Here is a 19349-nt window from a genome sequence, read left to right as displayed (position 1 = left end):
TTTGCCAAACCCATCCTTGAACACATCAGAGGAGGGTCTGGATTATCACTGATGACCTCTCTCTTGATCAGTTGGAGCCTCCCCAGTGCAGAGAAGGCTCCTAGCAAACTTCCACACCACCTTGAACCAGACGCTGAGTATAGGTCCCCAGCGCTAGGGACCACACGAACATTTACCTAATTCTCTCATGGAGTTCTCCAACCCTACGAGGCAGGCACTACTACGGTCCCTGTCCCCAGATGAGAAATGGAGGCACAGAGAGGTCAAGTAACTTGCCCTAGATCACACAGAAAGTAAGTGGCAGGGCCAGGGTTTGGCCTCACATCTAGGCAGTCTGATTCGAGTCTGCAGCTGAAGACCCACCTGGGCTGTGTGTGCCACGTTGCCTTCTCGGAAAGAAGGGATCTGGTAGAAGCAGGCCCAGGACAGGAGTTCGGAGCATAGAGCAATTGACGGGCGGGCTGTGGCTTCCATTCAGGACAAGTGGGGGTGAGGAGTCGCCCACAGCCCAGGAGGGAGCCAGGTCTCAGCCCCAGCTGGCCTCCCGCACCCTGACAGGTGACAGGTGGCCGCCCCGAGCTGCCCCACCGTGTCCTCCCCCTGTGTTGGCCAGCATGCTAACGTGTCTTGGCCCTTATCTTCCCTGCGATCCGGAGGGAGCAGGAGGAGAGAGATAATTACCATCAGGATGAGCCACAGCACATATTTTTAGAAGGACACAGATGGGTTGGTGGGTGGGCGGAGCGCGGTGCCGGGAGGAGCCACCGTACAACGCTCCCTGGAGGGGTGAGTGGGGGAAGTTACAGAGCCACGGGCTGCTCCAGCGGCGGCCCTCTGGGGCAGATGCCATGCTCTCTCTGTGCCTCGGCATCCTCATCTGTGATCCAGGGACAAGGACAGCCACACTTCACGCTTCCCGGCAGGAGGACGGGGGGTGGGTTGCATGAATCACCCGCAGTCACACACACACACTTGTTGGAAGACCTGAGCCCTGTTTAATCATGACCACCAGGAGCCATGTGCTTACCGAGGCGCAGGGGAGCACCGGCTGGGCTCCATGCTTCCTGGCTTCCAGTCTCAGCCCCTTCGCTTCTGTCTCCGGCAGGGGGTGAAGACATTCCTTGACTCCGTTTCCCTACTTATAAAACGGCAGTGTTTGTATCGGTCGTTTGTGGGGAGTTTGTGCGTGGGAAGCCCGAGATGGAGGGAGTCCTCAGGCAGCGTGAGCTTCTTGTTAGTGTAATGTGTCTCTGTTGGTGACTGTGTGCTTTATAGATCGTAGGATGTTAGCACCGTGTGGTTACAGGGCCAATGGAGCGTGGTTTCCTGGGATGTTCTCAGTTCCTTTATCCAGCAGATTGCCTCCTGTGTGTCTGGTGCTGTGCTAGATGCTGCCCCTAGAGAGAGAGGAGGGACACATAGGTTCTTTGGGCTCCTCCTAGCCAGGTAGAGCCAGGTGAAGCCGCAGCCATCTCGGGGGGGGAGGGCAGTGTCCCAAGAAGGAGAGTGGTGGGCAGGGTAGTGACCAAGCCAGTCTGCTAACGCCAAACTTTGAACTTCAGGCTTACTAGGAATTTGTCTGAACCTCAAAGGTATAGCTAGAGGAGTTCTTAAACTTTCTGAGTTTTATACTACCAAGGACCTTATTGGTGAAACGTGTTTATCAAAATCACGGGCATGCACAAAATACCGGAGTCAGAGAATGCTAACATCGTCGGGCCAGTGCTGGAGTCTGGAGGGAAGGGACCTTCAGGTTAGTAGCTGCAGGATTCTGCACGGCTGCTTTTCTTATCTGTGTCATCATCCCCAAGTCTTCAGGATAAAGGTGCCCCTAGTGGAGGAGTAAAATGAAATCAGCACAGGGATAAGCATCCTAAGCTGAGAACAGCATTGTCTGATGTGAACCCTTTTGTGTATCTCCTTAAGACACAATGTTAAGGAGTTGAAGGATGTCCATCTGAGTTGAAGGATAAAGGATGGATGGATGGATGGCTGGCTGGATGGGTGGATGAGGTCATAATTATTTCCTATGCCTGTGCCCTGGGCAGCACTCACCAGGCTTAGCACTTATCATGCACACAAACTCATTTATTTCCACAATGTTATGAGTTAAGTGTTACAAGTTCCTTTTATAAGTTGAGAAACATCTTCTGAGTAATGCCATGGCTTACTAAGAGACGTGCTGGCCTGAATGATGGCTGCAGGTATGACATTGGTCCTCTACACCTGACAGTCACTCTCTTCCACTGTCCTGCTCCTCGATGTCCCGGTGGAAAGTCCTGGCAGATGACTACTTGTGTTTCTTCCACCAGGGTAAGAATGGATCGCCGGGATCTCCAGGAGACCCTGGCCCCGCAGGAAGTCCTGTGAGTACCATCCCTGCTGTATGGTGGAATCAAGGCAGGCTTTGGAATGGGCATGCTGTCTTTTCATATCACAGATTGTGTGCTCCCTATGCTAGAAGCATCAAGGGGAGAATAAGGGGTTTGAAAGCTGGAAATAGCCTGGAGGCAAGAGGATAAGGATAAGGATGTCTTTGAAAGTCTGAAATGCATGCAATGGCACACCGGATCTCTGTTGTCTACTGCCATAGCCACCCAAAGGTACAAAACCCACCAAGGACTAAAAAAAATGTATAACAGGATTGCACAGTAGACATTGCATGTTTTTAGAGGATGGGCAGACAGGGTGACATCTCCAGCCATTCCCATCTCAGACGACAGGGTAAGTGTATGACATGGGGATGATATAGGACGGACTTGGCTGAAGAGGGTGTTCCTAGTGGTCAGGAGGTGGGGGGTGGGGAGAGCAGGAAGGAATGATAGGTAGGATCTGTGGGTAGTGGAGAGAGGGTGGCATGAGTAATCAGAATCCGGGTCCCTGGATTTGGGATTAGGTCTGGTAGAGGGGGGACATCCTGGGGAAGGTGGTTCTCTGATGGCTTCTGGGGTTGGGTGAGTCAGATCCTGTCCACAAGTTTCCTACCCTCCCAGGCTTCTTGTATGTTTATTTGCCAAAACTGGCAACTCTGTTCAGAAGACCACCTTTCCTCGGGGTGTGGTGAGTCGAGCAATGATTGCACGAGGCATTGGGCAGACCACTTGGCAAGTCAACTGGCATCATTGTGGAAATGAGGGTGATGGCCCCATCCTGGTTGGCCAAGGACCTTCCTGGCTTTAGCACAGAAAATCCTGCATCCTGGGAAACCCATCCTTCCCAGGAAAACCGGGCATCTGATCTACCCTAGTGGAGATGCCTCTTTCTGTTAGGCCAAGGATGACTACACCAGCAGAGCTGAGCTCCTTAGCCCATGTAATGATATTTCTCAGAAGCTGTGGCGTGGGCCTGGTCACTGCTGATAAGACTACACAGACGGGATGTGACAGGGCCATGAGCCTAGCTTCACACCCCGTGCAGAACTGACCCCAGAAGAGCTGAGTCACACATGCCCGGAAATGCTGGAATAGAAAGGGTCCCCAGAGCTGTTGCCAAAATTTCATCCTACCAAACCATGAGCCTTGCTGTGCTCTTGGGAATCAGTGTGCTACCTTGCTGGTGGGCTCCTTGGAGAGACCACACACAGTCGTGTTTCTGCTCAGGGTTTGTCCCATGTTGCTTCTGTTGCTTTGGCTGGAAAGAGATGCTTCTAGTCTTGCTGCCGGCCCCACGGTGCTGTCAGCACTCCCAGGAGCCACGCCTCTCCCCGACCCGCTGCCCTCCCAAACAGGAAAGGGGTGTTCTCGCCGTCCATGTCTCAGGTCTTCAGAGTACAGCAGGGTTCCGAGGTTTCGGAGTCTCCTGGGGCTGGCCCTTGACCTTGCGGAATCAATGCCTGTTCTCCCTCTGCAGGGCCAGAAGGGCAACAAAGGAGACCATGGCAGCCCCGGGCTCCCTGGCTTCCTGGGTCCCCGGGGGCCTCAGGTAAGCCGAGAACTCCCTGGGGCCCAAGATCCCTTGCTCTGTGGGGAGGTTCAAGGGCAGTACGTTTCCCACCACCGGCCGTCCTTGGATCCCCCAGCTCAGGTGGCATCACAGGCTGTGTGGTCACACTGACAGGGTGGTTGGCAGGCAGAGCTGTGCACTGGCCAACACGGGAACTCAGGAGTCGGCTGCATGGGATTCTCCGCTCCACACTCTCTAAGTGTGGGACCTTGGGCGAGTCTCATAGCCTTTGTGCCTGAGCTTTGCCATTATTCAAATGGGGATGTTAGAGCACACTCCTCTGATCCTAGAACTTCAAGGACCCTTCAAAACCCCTGTAATTGTGACTGAATTTGGCTGCGGGGTGAGAACATGTGGGTGGGCTGCTGCTTGAGCCCGAGGCTCCTGCCTAGAACGTGGGACCAGAGATGCTGCTGGGGAATCTTTGCTTGGGTTCTGGGCAGAGGGACACTGAGGGACTCAGACACGTCCCCCTGAGTTCCAGGTGCATTCTTCATGCCACAGTCCACACCGTGGGCTCCTGATCCCGGGCTCAGGGTGGTACATCCCATGCAAGAGTAGGAAGCATACCCATGTTCCGTCTACCTCTTCCAGTTTAATTCGGACCCCTGAGGGGGCCCCCACCACCCAGCCAGCCCAGCCACTCTAGCTGGCCACCTCTCTGTGGCCCATTTCTACCATGTAGTCCAAGTGGGACAAGGCTCTGGCCACCGGCTTTTAGGTGAGCCCATTCTCCGTGGCCCATCTAGAGGCCCGAGCACCCTCTTCCAACCCCCACCTCCCTCGGCCAGACAGCAGCCAGCCGCCCACACTTCCAGACTCCCAGCTCCTGGCCTTTGGTCACAGCAACAGCAGACAAGGTTGTGGAAGGGACAGCTTCTGCTGTATTTTGCAGATGAAGAAACTTGAGGCACAGCGAGCTTGAGGCAGTTATAAGGAGGGTGTCCAGGGTCACAGAGCCAGTGGCTGCAGCGGGGTTTGACCCCGGACAGGCGAGCTCTGGGGCCCAGTGTCCCTGGCGTCTTATTTCACACTCAGCCTGCTTCTCGGGAGGACCCCCTCACCACAACGAGACGCTCTTGAAAGCCAGGGTCCCGGAGACCCTCATGGTAGAGTCCTGCCGTCCCGTTGAAGAGGAGCCCAGAACCAGCGGCTCCCCCGCCCACTCTGGGGCTGTTTTTGGCCGCCTGCTGCCCAGGCTGACTAGGACATTTGCGATGTCCTGGGTTGGCCGGACCATCGATTGTCGTCTTTGCTGGAACATGACTTGAGTGGAAATGTCTTGGCGACGACGAGCTGGTACCTGATACTTGGTTCTGTCTCGTAGGGAGAGCCGGGAGAGAAGGGCATGCCAGGGAAGGAGGCAAGTATGGCTCCGTCTCTTCCCCTCGACCACCCTTCCTGTGGGGGATGCGGGAGTGGGGGTGACAGGCTTGGGCCCGGCCGGGTCCTGCCCTCGCTTCGGTGTGCTGCTGTCGCCATGAAGATCCTGCCTAGTTTCACACAGGGACCCGCAGATGAGACAGCCGGTCCCGGGCACCATCATGCTAGCCTGTCACTTGCCTGGCTGTGGGTCCAGTCCGTCAACAAGTCCTGTCAGTGGCCTGTCCAAAGTGTCTCCACTCTGGCTCTCTTCTGTGAGGACCCAGATCCAGGCTGCCATTGTCTGACTCCTGCACAATGGCTCTGACCACCCACAGGCCCCGGTGTCCAGCCTCTTCCTGTCCCCACCACGGTCCTTGCCTGCCTGCAGCTGCTTGCAGAGCACACACGGTCATGCTGCTTCCCAGGCCGGCCTCCCCTCCGCCCTCCCGTGCACCAGCAGGAGTCCAGATGCCCTGGCTGCCCACGCCAGCCTCCTACAGCCTCTGAGCTCCAGGCGCTCTGGCCCTTCTGTTCCCCGAACATGCCGAGGGTTCCAGGCGCTCTGGCCCTTCCGTCCGCTGAGCGTGCTGAGAGCTCTCCTACTCACCCGGGCGCTTTTCCAAAACCCCTCCCACCTCTCCCCACCCCTTCCTGTGCCTGACCCGACTCATCCTAGGTCTGTGCCAATGCTGCCTCTGTCGACATTCCTTCACGACCTGAAACAAAGAGGTGCACCCCGCTCTGCTGGTCAGAGCCCCAGATCCCAGCACAGAGTAGGTGGCAGAAACAGTTGATGCGAAACAAAACACTGAATGGACACGGAGAAAACAATGCTCTAGTTAACCACCTTGTCCGCTCCCAAGCCCGCATGCCCCCTGCGTGAGGAAGACCCCTTCTCACTCTGCGCCTTCGGGTTACTTTCTCAACTCGGGGAGGGCGGCTGGTGACTCCATGAGAGCCGGATCCAACGGCCCTGCGTTTGCAAAGGGTTTGTCCCCAGCCCAGCCAGGGAGGTCGTGGGCTCACTCACCGGTACCTCCCTCCTCCCGCTCTCCGGATTGACGAGAGGGGAGATACCACCAGCTCCCCGCTGTCTAGGAGCAGACCCTGAGTTCTGCCCCGAGCTGACCCACAGTGTCCCCCGTGTGAGCTCCTGCCTCCTTCTGCCCGTTGCACACCCCGGCCCCTGGTCCTGTCTCTGCGCCTCCCAACACGCAGTATGCACTTTCTCCGGCGCCTTCCAAAACACCTTGTTGTGTTTCTATGAGAGACATAAAAGGGTCTGGCCTGTCTATGAGAATCAGCTGGGCCCACCTCTTGCCTGTGGGCTGTGGGCTGTGAACCCCGTGAAAATGGGCTATGAACGGCCCCTGCATGAGGGGGTGCAGTGAATGGGGTCGGGGCTCCCCGTGTCAAGCCCCACAGTTGTCTTCTTGAACTGAGTGCATGGTGGGGTTTGGGTGGACCCAGTGGAGCCCAGGGGTGGATAAGCACAGGACCTGCCTTCCAGAGGCTTATTGTCCAAGGGGAAACACCCTGCCACCTCGTCCAGGGACAATGGGAGTTACAGGTCAGCTGGTGGCCCAGGGACCCGTGCAGAGGGCAGACGCTGGCCAGAGGGATTAACCAAAGCTCTGCAAAGAGCGCTGGCAGAGGCACTGGGGGGTAGAGGGAGGTTCAGCTGGGGAGGGTCACAGGAGGAAAGAGCGAGTACCTAGCAGTGGGAGCTACAGGGCCGTGTCCTCCAGCCCCAAAGTGACTGCCCTCCGGGAGGGGTGTGTAGTACCTAGTTCCTAGGTGCTGGTAGTCAGGGAGGGCTTCCTGGAGGGGAGGCTTGAAGGGCAGGTGGGACTGATCGCAGACAGAGTGATAGTGATTAGTTGGCTGCCACGCAATTACCCTGGACTGGGTGATGAGAAACAGACATTTCCCGTGGTTCCGGGGGCTGGGAAGTCCAAGGTCGAGGCGTCCACAGACGGTCTGCCATCCTTCCCTAATTAGGCTAACCGGTCCCTGGTCTTGATGCCTGTCTCCCTGTGTCCATCACGGGGCCCCCCTCAGGACCTTATCGACTCCTGAGTACCTCCTGAAGACCCCACCTGCTAATTTATAGTCACCCTGGGGGTTCTGGCTTCAACCTATACGTTTGGGAGGCAAAGACATTCCGTGCAGTTGGGAGGCAAAGACATTCCGTGCAGGACAGCGGGGAGTGCACTGCAGGCGGCGGGAAGGCGGGCAGCCGAGGCCAGGAGGGGCAGCAGTCACGGACGTCCTTCTGGTCAGTGGGAGACGAGGTAGCCCAGGCCACAGGGGCTGTCATGAGCCCCCGTCGAAGTCCACGCCCTGTGGGGGCTCCTGAGTGTGTTTGGCGAGAGGGTCTATCCTGGAAAAGGCAGAGGAGGAAACCTGAAGGGCTGGTGCTGTAAGTCCAGGCGCACAGTGAGGAAGGAAGTGAGGTCTGCCGTGTCTGGACAGACAGACAGACAGAGGGGAGCTCCGGGGGCAGGGGCGGCTGATTTCCTGGCACACAGGGCTGCAGAGAGAGGGCGCTGGTTCCGTGGCCATCCTCCTTTGGACTCTTTGCAGGGCGCGCCTGGGAAGCCCGGAGAGCCAGGACCCAAAGGAGACAGGGTAAGTGGGGAGGTCGTTACGGGACGTGACCTTTGCAGGGGGCTCTGTCGCTGGCGGTCAGCGAGCCACAGCCAAGCCCAGAGAACTTACGAGTCTGCCGCTCCCTGGAAAATCATTAGCCCACAAAGGGATGGTTGTAGTGAATGTTGTTATTTTCCTTTTTTTTTGGATGTTATTTTAAGGAGTAACATCATTGCAATTACAAATTCAAAGGCGAGTGTTCTGAGACTTGTGACAGATTTCCCTCTCTCCCTGTACAAGCGCCTGGGCATGACGTGCTCAGATCCCAAAATGCCAGCTTGCCAGGAGCCAGATTCGTCGCTGGAGGTGACAAGGGAACAGATTTTTCCCATAATGAATCGCCTTGGCGCCACACTCAGGAAGCCTTTCTTTACATTTCATTCCTCCAAAAAACAACAGGGGGAGTTTTTTTTTTTTTTTTTTTGGTTTGGGTTTTTTTTTTTTTTTCTCCCCCAGAAATGCCAGTGGGGGGAGGGAGTGTCCTCCAACACTTGTGACAGCTGCTGCTCCCTGTAGAGGAATTGAACAGCTCCTTGGCCCACGCCTTGGCCCTTCCATTCGGTCAGCCGTCCCCCGTCTCACACTGTTGCACCCTGCGAATGTCACCGCCACCACCCCCTCCACCCCCTCCACCCCTGGCTTGTTTTCCATGGTCCTGCGGAGAATTTATCTCTGCTTTCTTTGCAAGTTGGACGAGGGAGGAGCTGGGTTTCTCTTGCAGACCGGAGGAGACTGAGCATTGGAAGCAGAGTGTCAGAGATTGTCACCCCTCTGGATCCTCCTTCCTTCTGAGTGACTTGATCCCTCTGCGCTCCGGCCCTTGGTTCCTGAGGGTAGACGTGGGGAAGGGGGGTGTGGCTGAGAAGGCGTTGAGGGTCCCCCAGAGCAGTGACATACAAGTGACCCTGGGAGCTCCGGCTGGCAGCCAGGGAGTTCAGACCACAAATAAGAATCTCTGCTCTAATACCTAATCAATAAGCAGAGAATCACCCTCTCCTTGTTAAGTGGTTTCATGGAACACTGCCAGGGAGCTGACGGCTCTTCATTCCTTTACGCTCCTGGGAACATTGAAGTCGGGGACGAGTCCTCCCCCTGCAAAGTGTTATTGAGACATTTAATGAATAGGAAATTCTGTCCCACAGCTATGATAGGGCCTTGGACTTAGGGAGCACAGAGCACCAGGACCATCACCGACCCCTGATCACTGAGATGACAAAGGTCCCGTGAAACGCATCACATCTGAGAAACTTAAGTCAGGACTGTCTCTCAGATCTGGCTAAATTCATTTTTAAAATTCACCGTCCTTTATTTATTGTTGAAAAAGCAGTACAGACCTGCAGTTAACCATCGCACTTTGCAAAAAGGCAGATGCACTGGAAAAGCAGGGGCTCCTCTACCTTGGTGCCCATCATGGCCGCCGTCCCCTTCCCAGAGTCCATCGCAGGACGCTTTCCTTCGTCCTCCAGGGTCTGTGCACGCAGAACTGTGCGGGTGCCCGTGTTAGAAATCTGCATTTGCCTTTGGTTAAAGCCCCGGGGCAATCAGACTTTGCCTGTCAGTTGTTTCTCCTTGATGAGTTGGTCATAGTTTCACACCTGCCGTCTTCCCTGTCCTTGGCTCTGGGTCACATCCCTGGCCATGCCCCATTTCCCGCTACCATCTTGCTTCCTCCTCTCGTTTCCCCCTACTGCTACCTGCTTACACCCTGAGCTCACCAGTGTGGCCACCTGTCTTGGACCCAGCCACAGCCAAGTCTTGCTGGTCACACCCACAGTAGCGCATCAGGCAGAGGACTGGATGGTCCGTTGGTCATCGTGGTGAACGAATCATTGATCCAGGTCTTCAGAGTCTGGGTCAGAGATGGGGACAAGAGAGTCCTGGTCAGTGTTATCCCATGTGAGCCCACAAAAGCTGAGAGTAGAGAGCAGGAGGTCACCTCTAAGTGGGGGAGCCTCTGTCGCAAGAGTAGCTGTGTCCGTCCAGCTGACAGAGCAAACTGGAGGAGGGGCCGCTTGACGGTCAGGCTCAGCGGCCAGCCTTCTCGAGGCGCACACATGAAGCCACACAAACTGGGATTGGAAATGAGACGTCTCATCTTGTCCTCTGCAGACTACCTTTGTGACGGTGGCAGGTGGTTTGTGTCCGGAGCCCATGTCCTCACCTGTCTTGGCTCAGAGACACAGGCTTGCCAGGACCGAGGTCTCCCGTTCAGGGCTCCAGGGGAGGAGACCTGGGGGCCGGGGGATGTGCACAGCTGCAGCGGGCCTGTCTACACTGGGTGCTCCTGCCAGTGCCCTGCTCACTGACATGCTGCTTCTTCCCCTTCTTTAGGGAGATCCCGGGAACAGAGGTGACAAAGGACCTCCTGGTGGGAAAGGCCAGCCTGGGGACCCTGGAATCCCTGGTCACAAAGGCCACACGGGCCTGATGGGCCCCCAAGGACCACCTGGGGAGAATGGACTGGCCGGGCCCCCGGGGCCTCCGGGTCAGCCAGGATTTCCAGGACTGCGGGTAAGGATGCTGGTATTCCTCAGACTTGTGGGGAGAGGCATGAAAGGGCAGGCTCGTTTAGGGTTTTTTTTTTTTCCTCAAAGCATAGTTTATTCTAGTGACAGAACCCTTGTTTTCCACAAACCTGTAACATGAGCACACATTGGAGAAAAAAGCAGAGCCGCCTGGGGTAGAAGTGGTTGGGAGAATGGGTTCTGGGTCCACGTGAGCTCCCCTTCCCCCCTCAGCAGCCCTGTGGTCCCCTGGGGGCTCTCCTGTCCTCAGAGCACAGGTCTGGGCGATCTCTAGTGTCCCTGGCAGCTCTGAGGCCCTGCGGTTCTGTCACTTTTGGGAATCTGGCTCCCAGCCAAGTCCAGGAGGGGTAACTGTGGGATGCAGGATGCTTCCATGGCGCCTGGGTCCTCACTGAGTTCTCCTAGTCCTACTGCTGTGGGTAGCGATGGAAGTTCTGGGATGAGCGTGGAAAATGGGCCAGAAAAGGGAAACAAAACAAAACAAAACAAACAAAGAAACAAAAAACAGAAGGACAGGGAATGCCTGTCCTTCTCTTGCTGGGCGCTGTCCTCGGTGCTGGGGCTGCAGACAGGAGCACCGGGAGACCCTCACCCTTGAGGGTGGGGACACTGCCCTGAAGGAGTCAGGCAAGAGGGAGGGGTCTGGCCAAGGTGGCGTGAGGGCCGCTCTCACAGATTCCTCTAAGAATCCCATGTCACCCTGTGAGCCCGGAGACCGCACACAGACTCACCAGCGTCTGTCATGTGACTCAGGCACCAGGAGGGTCAGGTACTTGGGTAAGGCCAAGGTGAAGAGAGCAAGGAAAACCAGACCCGCAGGACTGGGGTGGCCGAGCGGCTGGTCGGGGAAATCAAAGACGATTCCGTGGAGGAGGCTGTCCATGCGTGTGGCCCCGGAGGTGGATGGGGCTTTGGCAGGAAGAGCTGCAGGGCTAGACCTCTCTGGTCATCGCTGGGGAAATGGCTTCTGCAGGAGGCAGCTGCAGCTAAGCAGCAGGAAGGGCGTGGAGAGGGCGGCAGCGCAGGGCTCCGGTCACCGAGTCCAGTAGGAGGATGCCGCCTGCGTGACCACGGCAAAGGGAGGCGGTTCAGGTGTGATGGATGGGAACAGGACAATGTGCTACGTGTTCCCTGTGTCCCTCCTGGTTTCCGGAGCCATCAGGGAGGTAAGTAATTCCACCTTCCCTCCCTTGCAGGGGGAGTCCCCCTCCGTGGACACGCTGCGGCGGCTCATCCAAGAAGAACTCGAGAAACAGCTGGAAAGTGAGTAGCTGGTCTTGACCCCAGCCGGACGCATACAGGTGTCTTGAGAGCCTGGGAAGCAGTCCCTTCCGCACCCTTTAGTACCTCCCCAGCCCAGTATGGAAAAGGATCACGGAGGGCAGCTCACATGTAGAAACCATGCAGAACCATGATGAACACCGCATAGGCTCGAGACACACAGACCCCCCCCCCCCCCCACCGAGTGTGTCTTGACCTCCGCCTGAATGCCTCCCATCCCCAGAACCAGCTCTGCAACCATTGGTCATTTATCCTGTGCCCTCAGGCCCGAGGGGAGCAGGGATAAATAGTGCTTTCATGGAGCTAGCTTCTTTTGAATCGAACTGTACTGGTTTATTGTTAAATCCCACAGTCTTGCATGAGCCTGGTACATAGCAGGTGCTTGGGGAGGGAGCGAGGTCGGAGGTGGTAGTAACGGCAGCATGAGGGCAGGCCGTAGGTCAGGTGGTTTCCTAAGTTCTCACAAGGGGGCTCGTGGAAGGCTCCCAAAGAGCAGGGGTCATGTCTGAGTGTTAGGAGAAGAGATGCCGTGTGATTTACCGGAAGGGGAAGATCAGATTGGTACCCGAGCAGGATCTGTGTGTAGGCAGCAACCCCTCCCCTCATCCACCGTCTACTCCTGAGGGGGAGCTGTCCCCACTTTCCTCTGTGCTAGAAGCTGTTAGGGGAGGACAGTCATGGACAGTCCATGACAGGGAAGGTCAGGCATCCAGAACTCTTCCAGGACCCAGATGGACCAAACAGGAGGAAGCCGTCACTCATCTGCTCCTGTCTCATGGAGTTCTTCGCACCCACTGTGGGTCAGACTGTGAGTTGGGTCTGGGGACACAGCATTGGACAAGAGGCCCCCAGCCCAGCCCTCTCAGACTGTCCAGGTCAGAATGGCCCCTCTCCACACACAGGAGGGCCCAAGATCATTACCTTCGTGATCAAGATCAACCCTTCGGAGCGTGAGTTGAAGAAAGGAAAGCAACCATGCGCTGGATTGGCAGTTGTCACTGGGCAGGTGGTGTCCCAAGGTCTCCCCCATGGGCATCTCTGAGCTCTGCTTTCTGAGTCTCAAGTTTACCAGAGACAGAAGTAGCTTCTGCCCTTGGAGGATTTCCAACCCAAGAGCAGAGATAAGATGCATTTTGAAAAAAGTTCAGATGGAGCATCTGCTGGGCGGAGTCCTTTCTTCCAAACAGCGTTGCAAAGAGGAAGCATCCGTTCTACTTTAAGGATGCGGAAATCGGGGCTCAGCGAAGTGAACCCATTCACTCAGGTGTCAGTACCCACCTGCCGTCTCGTGCAGGAAGACAGGAGGATGGTGCCCATGGGAAGCCCATGCCCAGGGCGCTCAGAAGACCCTGACTCCTCTGTCTTGGTTTTACCACCAAAACCCCAGGGCCGTGGGCGAGCCCCCAGCCTCTCTGGGCTGAGTCAGCCACCTGCAGGAAGAAGAGCTGGGCCTGACTTCGTGTGACAGTCTCTCGGGGGCCATCAGATGCGCACAGTGTCTCCAGTGCGGTGGGAAGTCATTGGACCTCTGGGTTTTTAGGCAGTTCTGTAGTCTTCCCCTTTTAGACATGTAAGGCTCCTCGATGACGTCATATCCAGCCCTGCGGTGTATAGATGAGAAAGGTGACTCTCCACGGCTCTGTAAGCCCCTGGGTCTCGGCCCCAGCCTTCCGTTCCCCAGCAGACAATTAGTGTAACTTCTCCTTCTGTTCCCACCACCAGTCACGCTGTGGTTGGTGCCACCAGCGTCCACTGAGCACAGTCTTAGTGCCTCATCTCGCCTGCGTGTCCTCACGCCTGCCAGGTGATTCCACGGCCTCCACTCTGCAGACAAGGCCGTGAAGGCTCAGGGAGGTCGGCAGCTCGCCGGAGGCTGCCCTGGGACAGGCGAGCTGGCTGTGCTGTGGGGGGTGATCTTGCTGGTGTTCTTCACTGCTTACCGTCTCCTGAGTTCTGAGCTGCACAGTGAGTTCCGGCCCGTCTCCTGTCCATCACCCTCCTTCATGAGCATCTCTGTTTTCCCTCTTCTGCAGCCAGACTCGCCTACCTCCTGGCCCAGAGGCCGCCAGCACACGTGAAATCATCTCAAGGCAGACCCGGGCCCCCAGGGCCTCCTGGAAAAGATGGGCTTCCAGGCCGGGCGGGCCCCATGGGGGAGCCAGGACGGCCTGGGCAGGGGGGTCTGGAAGGACCTCCTGGACCGATGGGTCCCAAAGGTGAGTGGGGACCCAGAGGAGATGTGCTTGGCACGGAGGAGGGCTGGAAGGAACCACGCTCTGGCTGCACGTGCATAATTGGTCCTGCTTTCCTCCCCTCCAGCTTGGTAACACTCTGCGTTTGGCATCATGTAATGTTTTCAAATGTACAGGAGGATTTCATACTTGACATTTTTGTAGAAATATGCTTCTGCCAGGAGAGCGAACCAGCTCCCTCCCACTTCCCAGTTCTCTCCTAGAGCAGGGGCGACACAAAATGCCCTCTTTCCCCATCGGAGATTAGAGCTGGCTGAGGAGTGGAGTGTGCCGTCTCCGGGCACATGGGCCTTTGGACACCAGCTCGAGAATTGAAGTGGTTTGGGGCTGTGGCTAAAAGGGCTGCTACTGCTCCAGCTCTCACATAGCTGTCTCACCTGGACATGGGCATTCTGGGCCACAGCAGGGCCATCACTGGGGAGTCGTGACATGGATGTACCTTATATCCTCCTCTTTCTACCTGCCGCTTCCTTACTAGTTCTTCATTCATTCCTTCATTCCTTCATTCCTTCATTCATTCCCTGTAATGTTTCTCCTACTAAAAATTCTTTTTCTTGTATTTGTGCTCAAGTCCCATCTCTTTTGGTTCATAAAACAAAATACGTGACCTAGATGTCAACAAGAAAGCATAAAGCGGAGGAAAGCTCAGACTCAGACAGAACTGACCGCATGTGGCAGTTACAGCAATAAGTGAGGATGGTCTGAAGTCCCCACGAACTAGCAAAATTCCCATTTAGTCACAGAAAAATATATGTTGCATAAAGGAGATTTCTGGAAACAACATGACCAAAAAAAATGAATGATGAAAAAAATGAGACAGTTTAATCCAATCTGTATGGTCCTAACTCAAATAGAGTCTTGAGTTTCCTCATAACTCACCCTTGTTGTGCTTTGAATAAGAATGCTCTTGGTGCCCTGTTCCATCTCTTCCCGGATATGAGGCTTCCTGCGGGTGTACATGCCCATAGGATCTGGAGTGTTGAGTCTGTTCACTGTTATCACCCAGTTCCTACAAGTTCCCATGAAATGCTGCGAGAACATGGGAAGTGTAAGCAAGCAGGAGTGGGTGTAGGTGCACGTGTGTGTCGGGGGGAGAGTGTGTGGCCACAGGGGCGCGCGTGAGTGTGCGCAGGAAAGAGTGTGTGGCTGTGCACATCTGTGTGCCTGTGTTTGAGCGTGTCTGTGTGTATGAGTGTGCATATGTATTTGCTAACATAGGTGTGAGTGTGCATTTCTGTGCATGTAATTGGGCCCATATGGGCTTGCACCAATGTTGTGTCGCCAAGCATGCATTTAGAAGGTGCTCACAGGCGTGTATCCGGATTGAGTGCGTGCCTGAGTGTGAGTGAATGTCAACGAGCAGGCGGGACTTCAGGTCCCAGCGTGCAGGATGTGTGAGCCAAGCTGGGCAGGTGGAAAGCTACGGAGCCCCTCGCTGCCCCTGCCCCTGCTCCTGCTCCCTGGGCCCCCCCCTGCCTCTGCCCTCAGCCTGCGTCCCTCCCATCAGAGGTCACCTCTCTCTCACAGGTGAGCGAGGAGCCAAAGGGGACCCAGGTGCACCTGGAGTTGGCCTCCGAGGCGAGATGGGCCCGCCGGGCATCCCAGGTAGGGAGACTGTCCGGAGTCTGGGGGTGGGTGGCCCTCTGCCCTGGAATGACACATCGCAGCACCCCGGGGACAGCTGGGAAGAAAGGCTGGGTTTATCTGAGAGGAGAGACGCTCACGGATTTGTTTTTGTCGAATCTTTCTGAAGCGCCAGCTTCTGGACGTACTCAGCAAACTGTCATGTAGTCTGTGAGTTGTTGAGGGTTATTCTGTGCAGTGGTCCTGAGGAAAATGGACTTGGGGTTAAATAAGACTGGGGAACCGTGTGTCCCTGGACTCCTTCCCAGTGCTTGTGGATTCGCCTATGCTCTGCCTCATGGAACAAATGAGGCTTATTTTGTTTATGGCGACATTTTCTCAACTCACCTGAACGTGCAGTCTTCTTCCCACCACGCACGTGTTGATGCCCCGTTACCATTTCTCAGAATGTACGTTGGGGCTTGCCGGCCAGGTGGCAGGGGGTGGTGAGGGCTCCCTGGGACGTGGGGCTCGGCGGTTGACAACCCAGACAAGGTGGGTGTGTGGAAAGATCTCTGGGGCATGGCAATGTGATGGCCCAGGAAGGGGTGCGAGCAGAAAGTGGAGCAAATTATTACCAAATTCCACCACACTGAAGTTCCTCTTTTGATTTAATTCTAGTTTATATGATCACCTGAGGTTATTTCCAAATATGAAACCTAGAGGTCATTCTAATTTTAGTATGTATAACTTCTTGATTTTCCAAATTTCCTGCACAAGATGAGTGTTGCTACTCTCATTAGAGAAGTCAACCAGAAATACACATTCAGTGTTTATTTTTAACAACTTGCCTACTTTCCAAAAGCTTCTAATATTAAGACTACTTTCCTTTCTTCTATTTTTTTTTTATTTTTTAAAGATTTTATTTTTAAGTAATCTTTGCATCCAAAGTGGGGCTCAAAACTACAACCCCAAGATCAAGACTCCTGTGCTCCCCTGACTGGGCCAGCCAGGTGCCCCAAGAATATTTTTTAAATAAGGCAATTCCAAAAAAAAAAAAGATTAAGAGGCAGGAGAGAAACCGTTTCAGAAGAGGAAATTGTCTGAGAATGAGGTTGGGAGAACGACTGCTCTTCAGTGACGCTCCCGGAAGGAGTTTGTGAACTGCCGGTCTTGGGCTTGATCGAGGCAAGACCGTAGAGTGAATAATGATTACCCAAGCATTCGTGAATTTTAGAGTTCATGAAATGTCTAAAGATCTTTTTAAGGGGGAATATATACCTTTTGTTTGTTTCTTTTATAGGGAGACTCAGATTTTCTAACATGGAGACTTAAGAGGTAATAGGGTTAGCCATACACTTAGCAATGAGCTTCCCAGTGGCCAAAGCAAAAAGGGACATAGATTGATGATATGGGGTATCTTCTCTGAGGACGTTTGTAGTCCTGAGCTCACACCGGGTGGAAGCAATGAGACCAGGGCTTGCCTGCCCCAGAAAGATCTTAAACACCTTCTGTTCTTTTTGTTTTTTGTTTCTTCTTGGACCAGGTCAACCCGGGGAACCTGGCTATGCGAAAGATGGTCTCCCCGGGACTCCCGGCCCTCAAGGGGAGACAGGACCAGTGGGACACCCCGGTCTCCCGGGCCCACCAGGGCCCCCTGGCCAGTGTGACCCCTCCCAGTGTGCCTACTTCGCCAGCCTTGCTGCCCGGCCTGCTAACGTGAAGGGCCCCTAGAAGATTCCAGAATGCCAGGAGGCAGTGGTGGATTTCTGAAACTTGAACTCAGAGCCTGATAAGAAGCCAGAGGTCTTGAAACATTACAGCCATGTGTCTTTTTTCTTGATTTTATCATTTGTTTTTGTCTTATTTTCTTGAGAGACCTCAACATTATTAAAACCAACAGATGCTGCCGGTCGGTCAAATTATTATTAATATTATTATTATTGTTTATTATTATTATTGTTGTTGTTATTGTTATTATTATTATTATTTCATATAATAATGCTCCGCGAGTTTTCCCCTGTCCTCTGAAGCTGGGAGAACTTGATCATGGGGCACTGGGTTGTTTCTTGGTTCTTCTGCCAGTCCCCATGTGACACAGAGCTGCCCATTCTAAGGAAATTTATGGTGCTATGAAACTCTGACCAGACACTCGCTAGAATTACCTCTTTCCTCCAAAGGAAACAGAGAAACTGAGGCAGAGGGTTTTTATTCTTGGTCATGCCCAGAGGTCGCCACTTCCCAGGAGAGAGCCATGAAGCAGGAAGAGAAGCAACGTGCGGACGAAGAGAACGTCCTCGCTGCCCCGCGGGAAGGGCGCAGGGGAGCCCAGAATCGGTCCTCGGGGAGCCGACTCAGCCACCGCCTCACTGCTTCAGGCTCTCGAAGGCAAAATCATGGCGCTCGAGTTGGCCAGGCTCCCTGGCATCCTGTGTCTCGCCAAAGACAGAGAAGTGGGTGTGGAGGAGGCATGTTCCTCTGGCTTTCTGAGCCACGGATGGGACTCCTTCAAGCTTCTCACTGTCGGTCTCCCTTCCGTTGTGAAATAAGGGGATCCAGTGACCACTGCCGTGCTTTCCTGAGGCTGGGTCTTTGGCCAAGATAGTGGCCAGAGCCGGGAGGTCTGTGCCTCCAGAGCCCACCCTGGAAATAAGGTGCGTTGAGTGTTTGTGTGTACCTGAGATGCCCCCAGGAACAGGTGCTCAATAAATCCAAGTTTCCTCCTCAGTTCGCAAGGTGATTCCTTTCTTTTTATCTCTTTCTGTTTTTCTTTAAAGACTTTATTTGTTTATTTGAGAGAGAAAGCACGGGCTGGGGTAAGGGACAGAGGTGAGGGAGAAGCAGGCTGCCCACCGAGCAGGGATCCAGATGCGGGGCTCCATCCCAGGACTCGGGGATCATGACCTGAGCCGAAGGCAGACGCATAACCAACTGAGCCCCCCAGACACCCCTGATGATTCCATTCTTACCTCCGGCATGAGCCCCTTAAGGTCTGGGATGAGTCAGTTTCCTCATGGGAGCCAAGAGCCTCAAGTTCAGGCCCCACTGAGGCACACGAGGGTGGGTGAGCATTTTCCTGCCCTCCTCTGGGGCGGCTCTGTCTTCTACATTTTTGCAGAAGCCATTTCCATGTGCACCTCCATGCAGGGTCATGGTGGGGAGGGATTGTAGCAAGGGGAGGGTTGGCTACAGGGAGACTCGGGGCCTCACCCTGCTAAAGTATGTCCAGAGACCGGCTGATTCACCGCGGGCCTGGGGGCTACGCGTGGGTTCATGTCCCAACTAACCGACTGGCTAATTGATGGACCCATCCCTCCTCTGTCATTCACCCCGGCCCAGACTCACAAGGCATATGCTGACCTAGCCCTTCCTTTTTATCACCTCTGTGTCACATGCTTCTGATCTGGGGACTAAAGTGCTGGAAGGTTCCATGTACGGAGAAGTATACTGCAATGATTTTGAAACACGGTCTGAAGCTGCTCTCCTTCCGACGTCGATGCTGATTCTGGGGTGAATGCGGGTCAGGGTCTGAGGACAGCTGTTCCGCAGGGCCTGTCCATGCAGAGGGCCTCCTACTGGAGCCGGTCTCCTGCTCACCTGCTCGGTGTACCCTCACAACCGCATGAGACACAAGGACTTGAGGAAACGGTGTGAGCAACCTTAGAGATCCTCCCATCTGGGGACTTAGCAATGTCTTGCAACTCAGCGTGTGCACATGTAAATACAGAACGGAAAACGCGTAGTGATCAGATATTTACCCTGGCCACGC

General features: G+C 54.9%; 1 protein-coding gene across 1 annotated transcript in view; it reads left to right on the top strand.

The window, feature by feature from the left end:
* The window catches only part of COL22A1 (collagen type XXII alpha 1 chain), a 236498-nt gene extending 218986 nt beyond the window's left edge, over nt 1-17512 (top strand). The window contains exons 53-61 of the mRNA XM_059395531.1: nt 2313-2366; nt 3850-3921; nt 5270-5305; nt 7894-7938; nt 10291-10470; nt 11681-11747; nt 13799-13981; nt 15545-15622; nt 17127-17512. Of these exons, the coding sequence (XP_059251514.1) occupies nt 2313-2366; nt 3850-3921; nt 5270-5305; nt 7894-7938; nt 10291-10470; nt 11681-11747; nt 13799-13981; nt 15545-15622; nt 17127-17314 (903 nt within the window). The 3' untranslated portion in view covers nt 17315-17512. The remainder of the gene's footprint in view (nt 1-2312; nt 2367-3849; nt 3922-5269; nt 5306-7893; nt 7939-10290; nt 10471-11680; nt 11748-13798; nt 13982-15544; nt 15623-17126) is intronic.
* Nucleotides 17513-19349: the final 1837 nt, after the last annotated feature.

The sequence above is a fragment of the Mustela nigripes genome, chromosome 3 (assembly GCF_022355385.1).
Source record: "Mustela nigripes isolate SB6536 chromosome 3, MUSNIG.SB6536, whole genome shotgun sequence".
Classification (NCBI taxonomy): domain Eukaryota; kingdom Metazoa; phylum Chordata; class Mammalia; order Carnivora; family Mustelidae; genus Mustela; species Mustela nigripes.
This window is presented reverse-complemented; position numbering and strand designations above follow the sequence as displayed.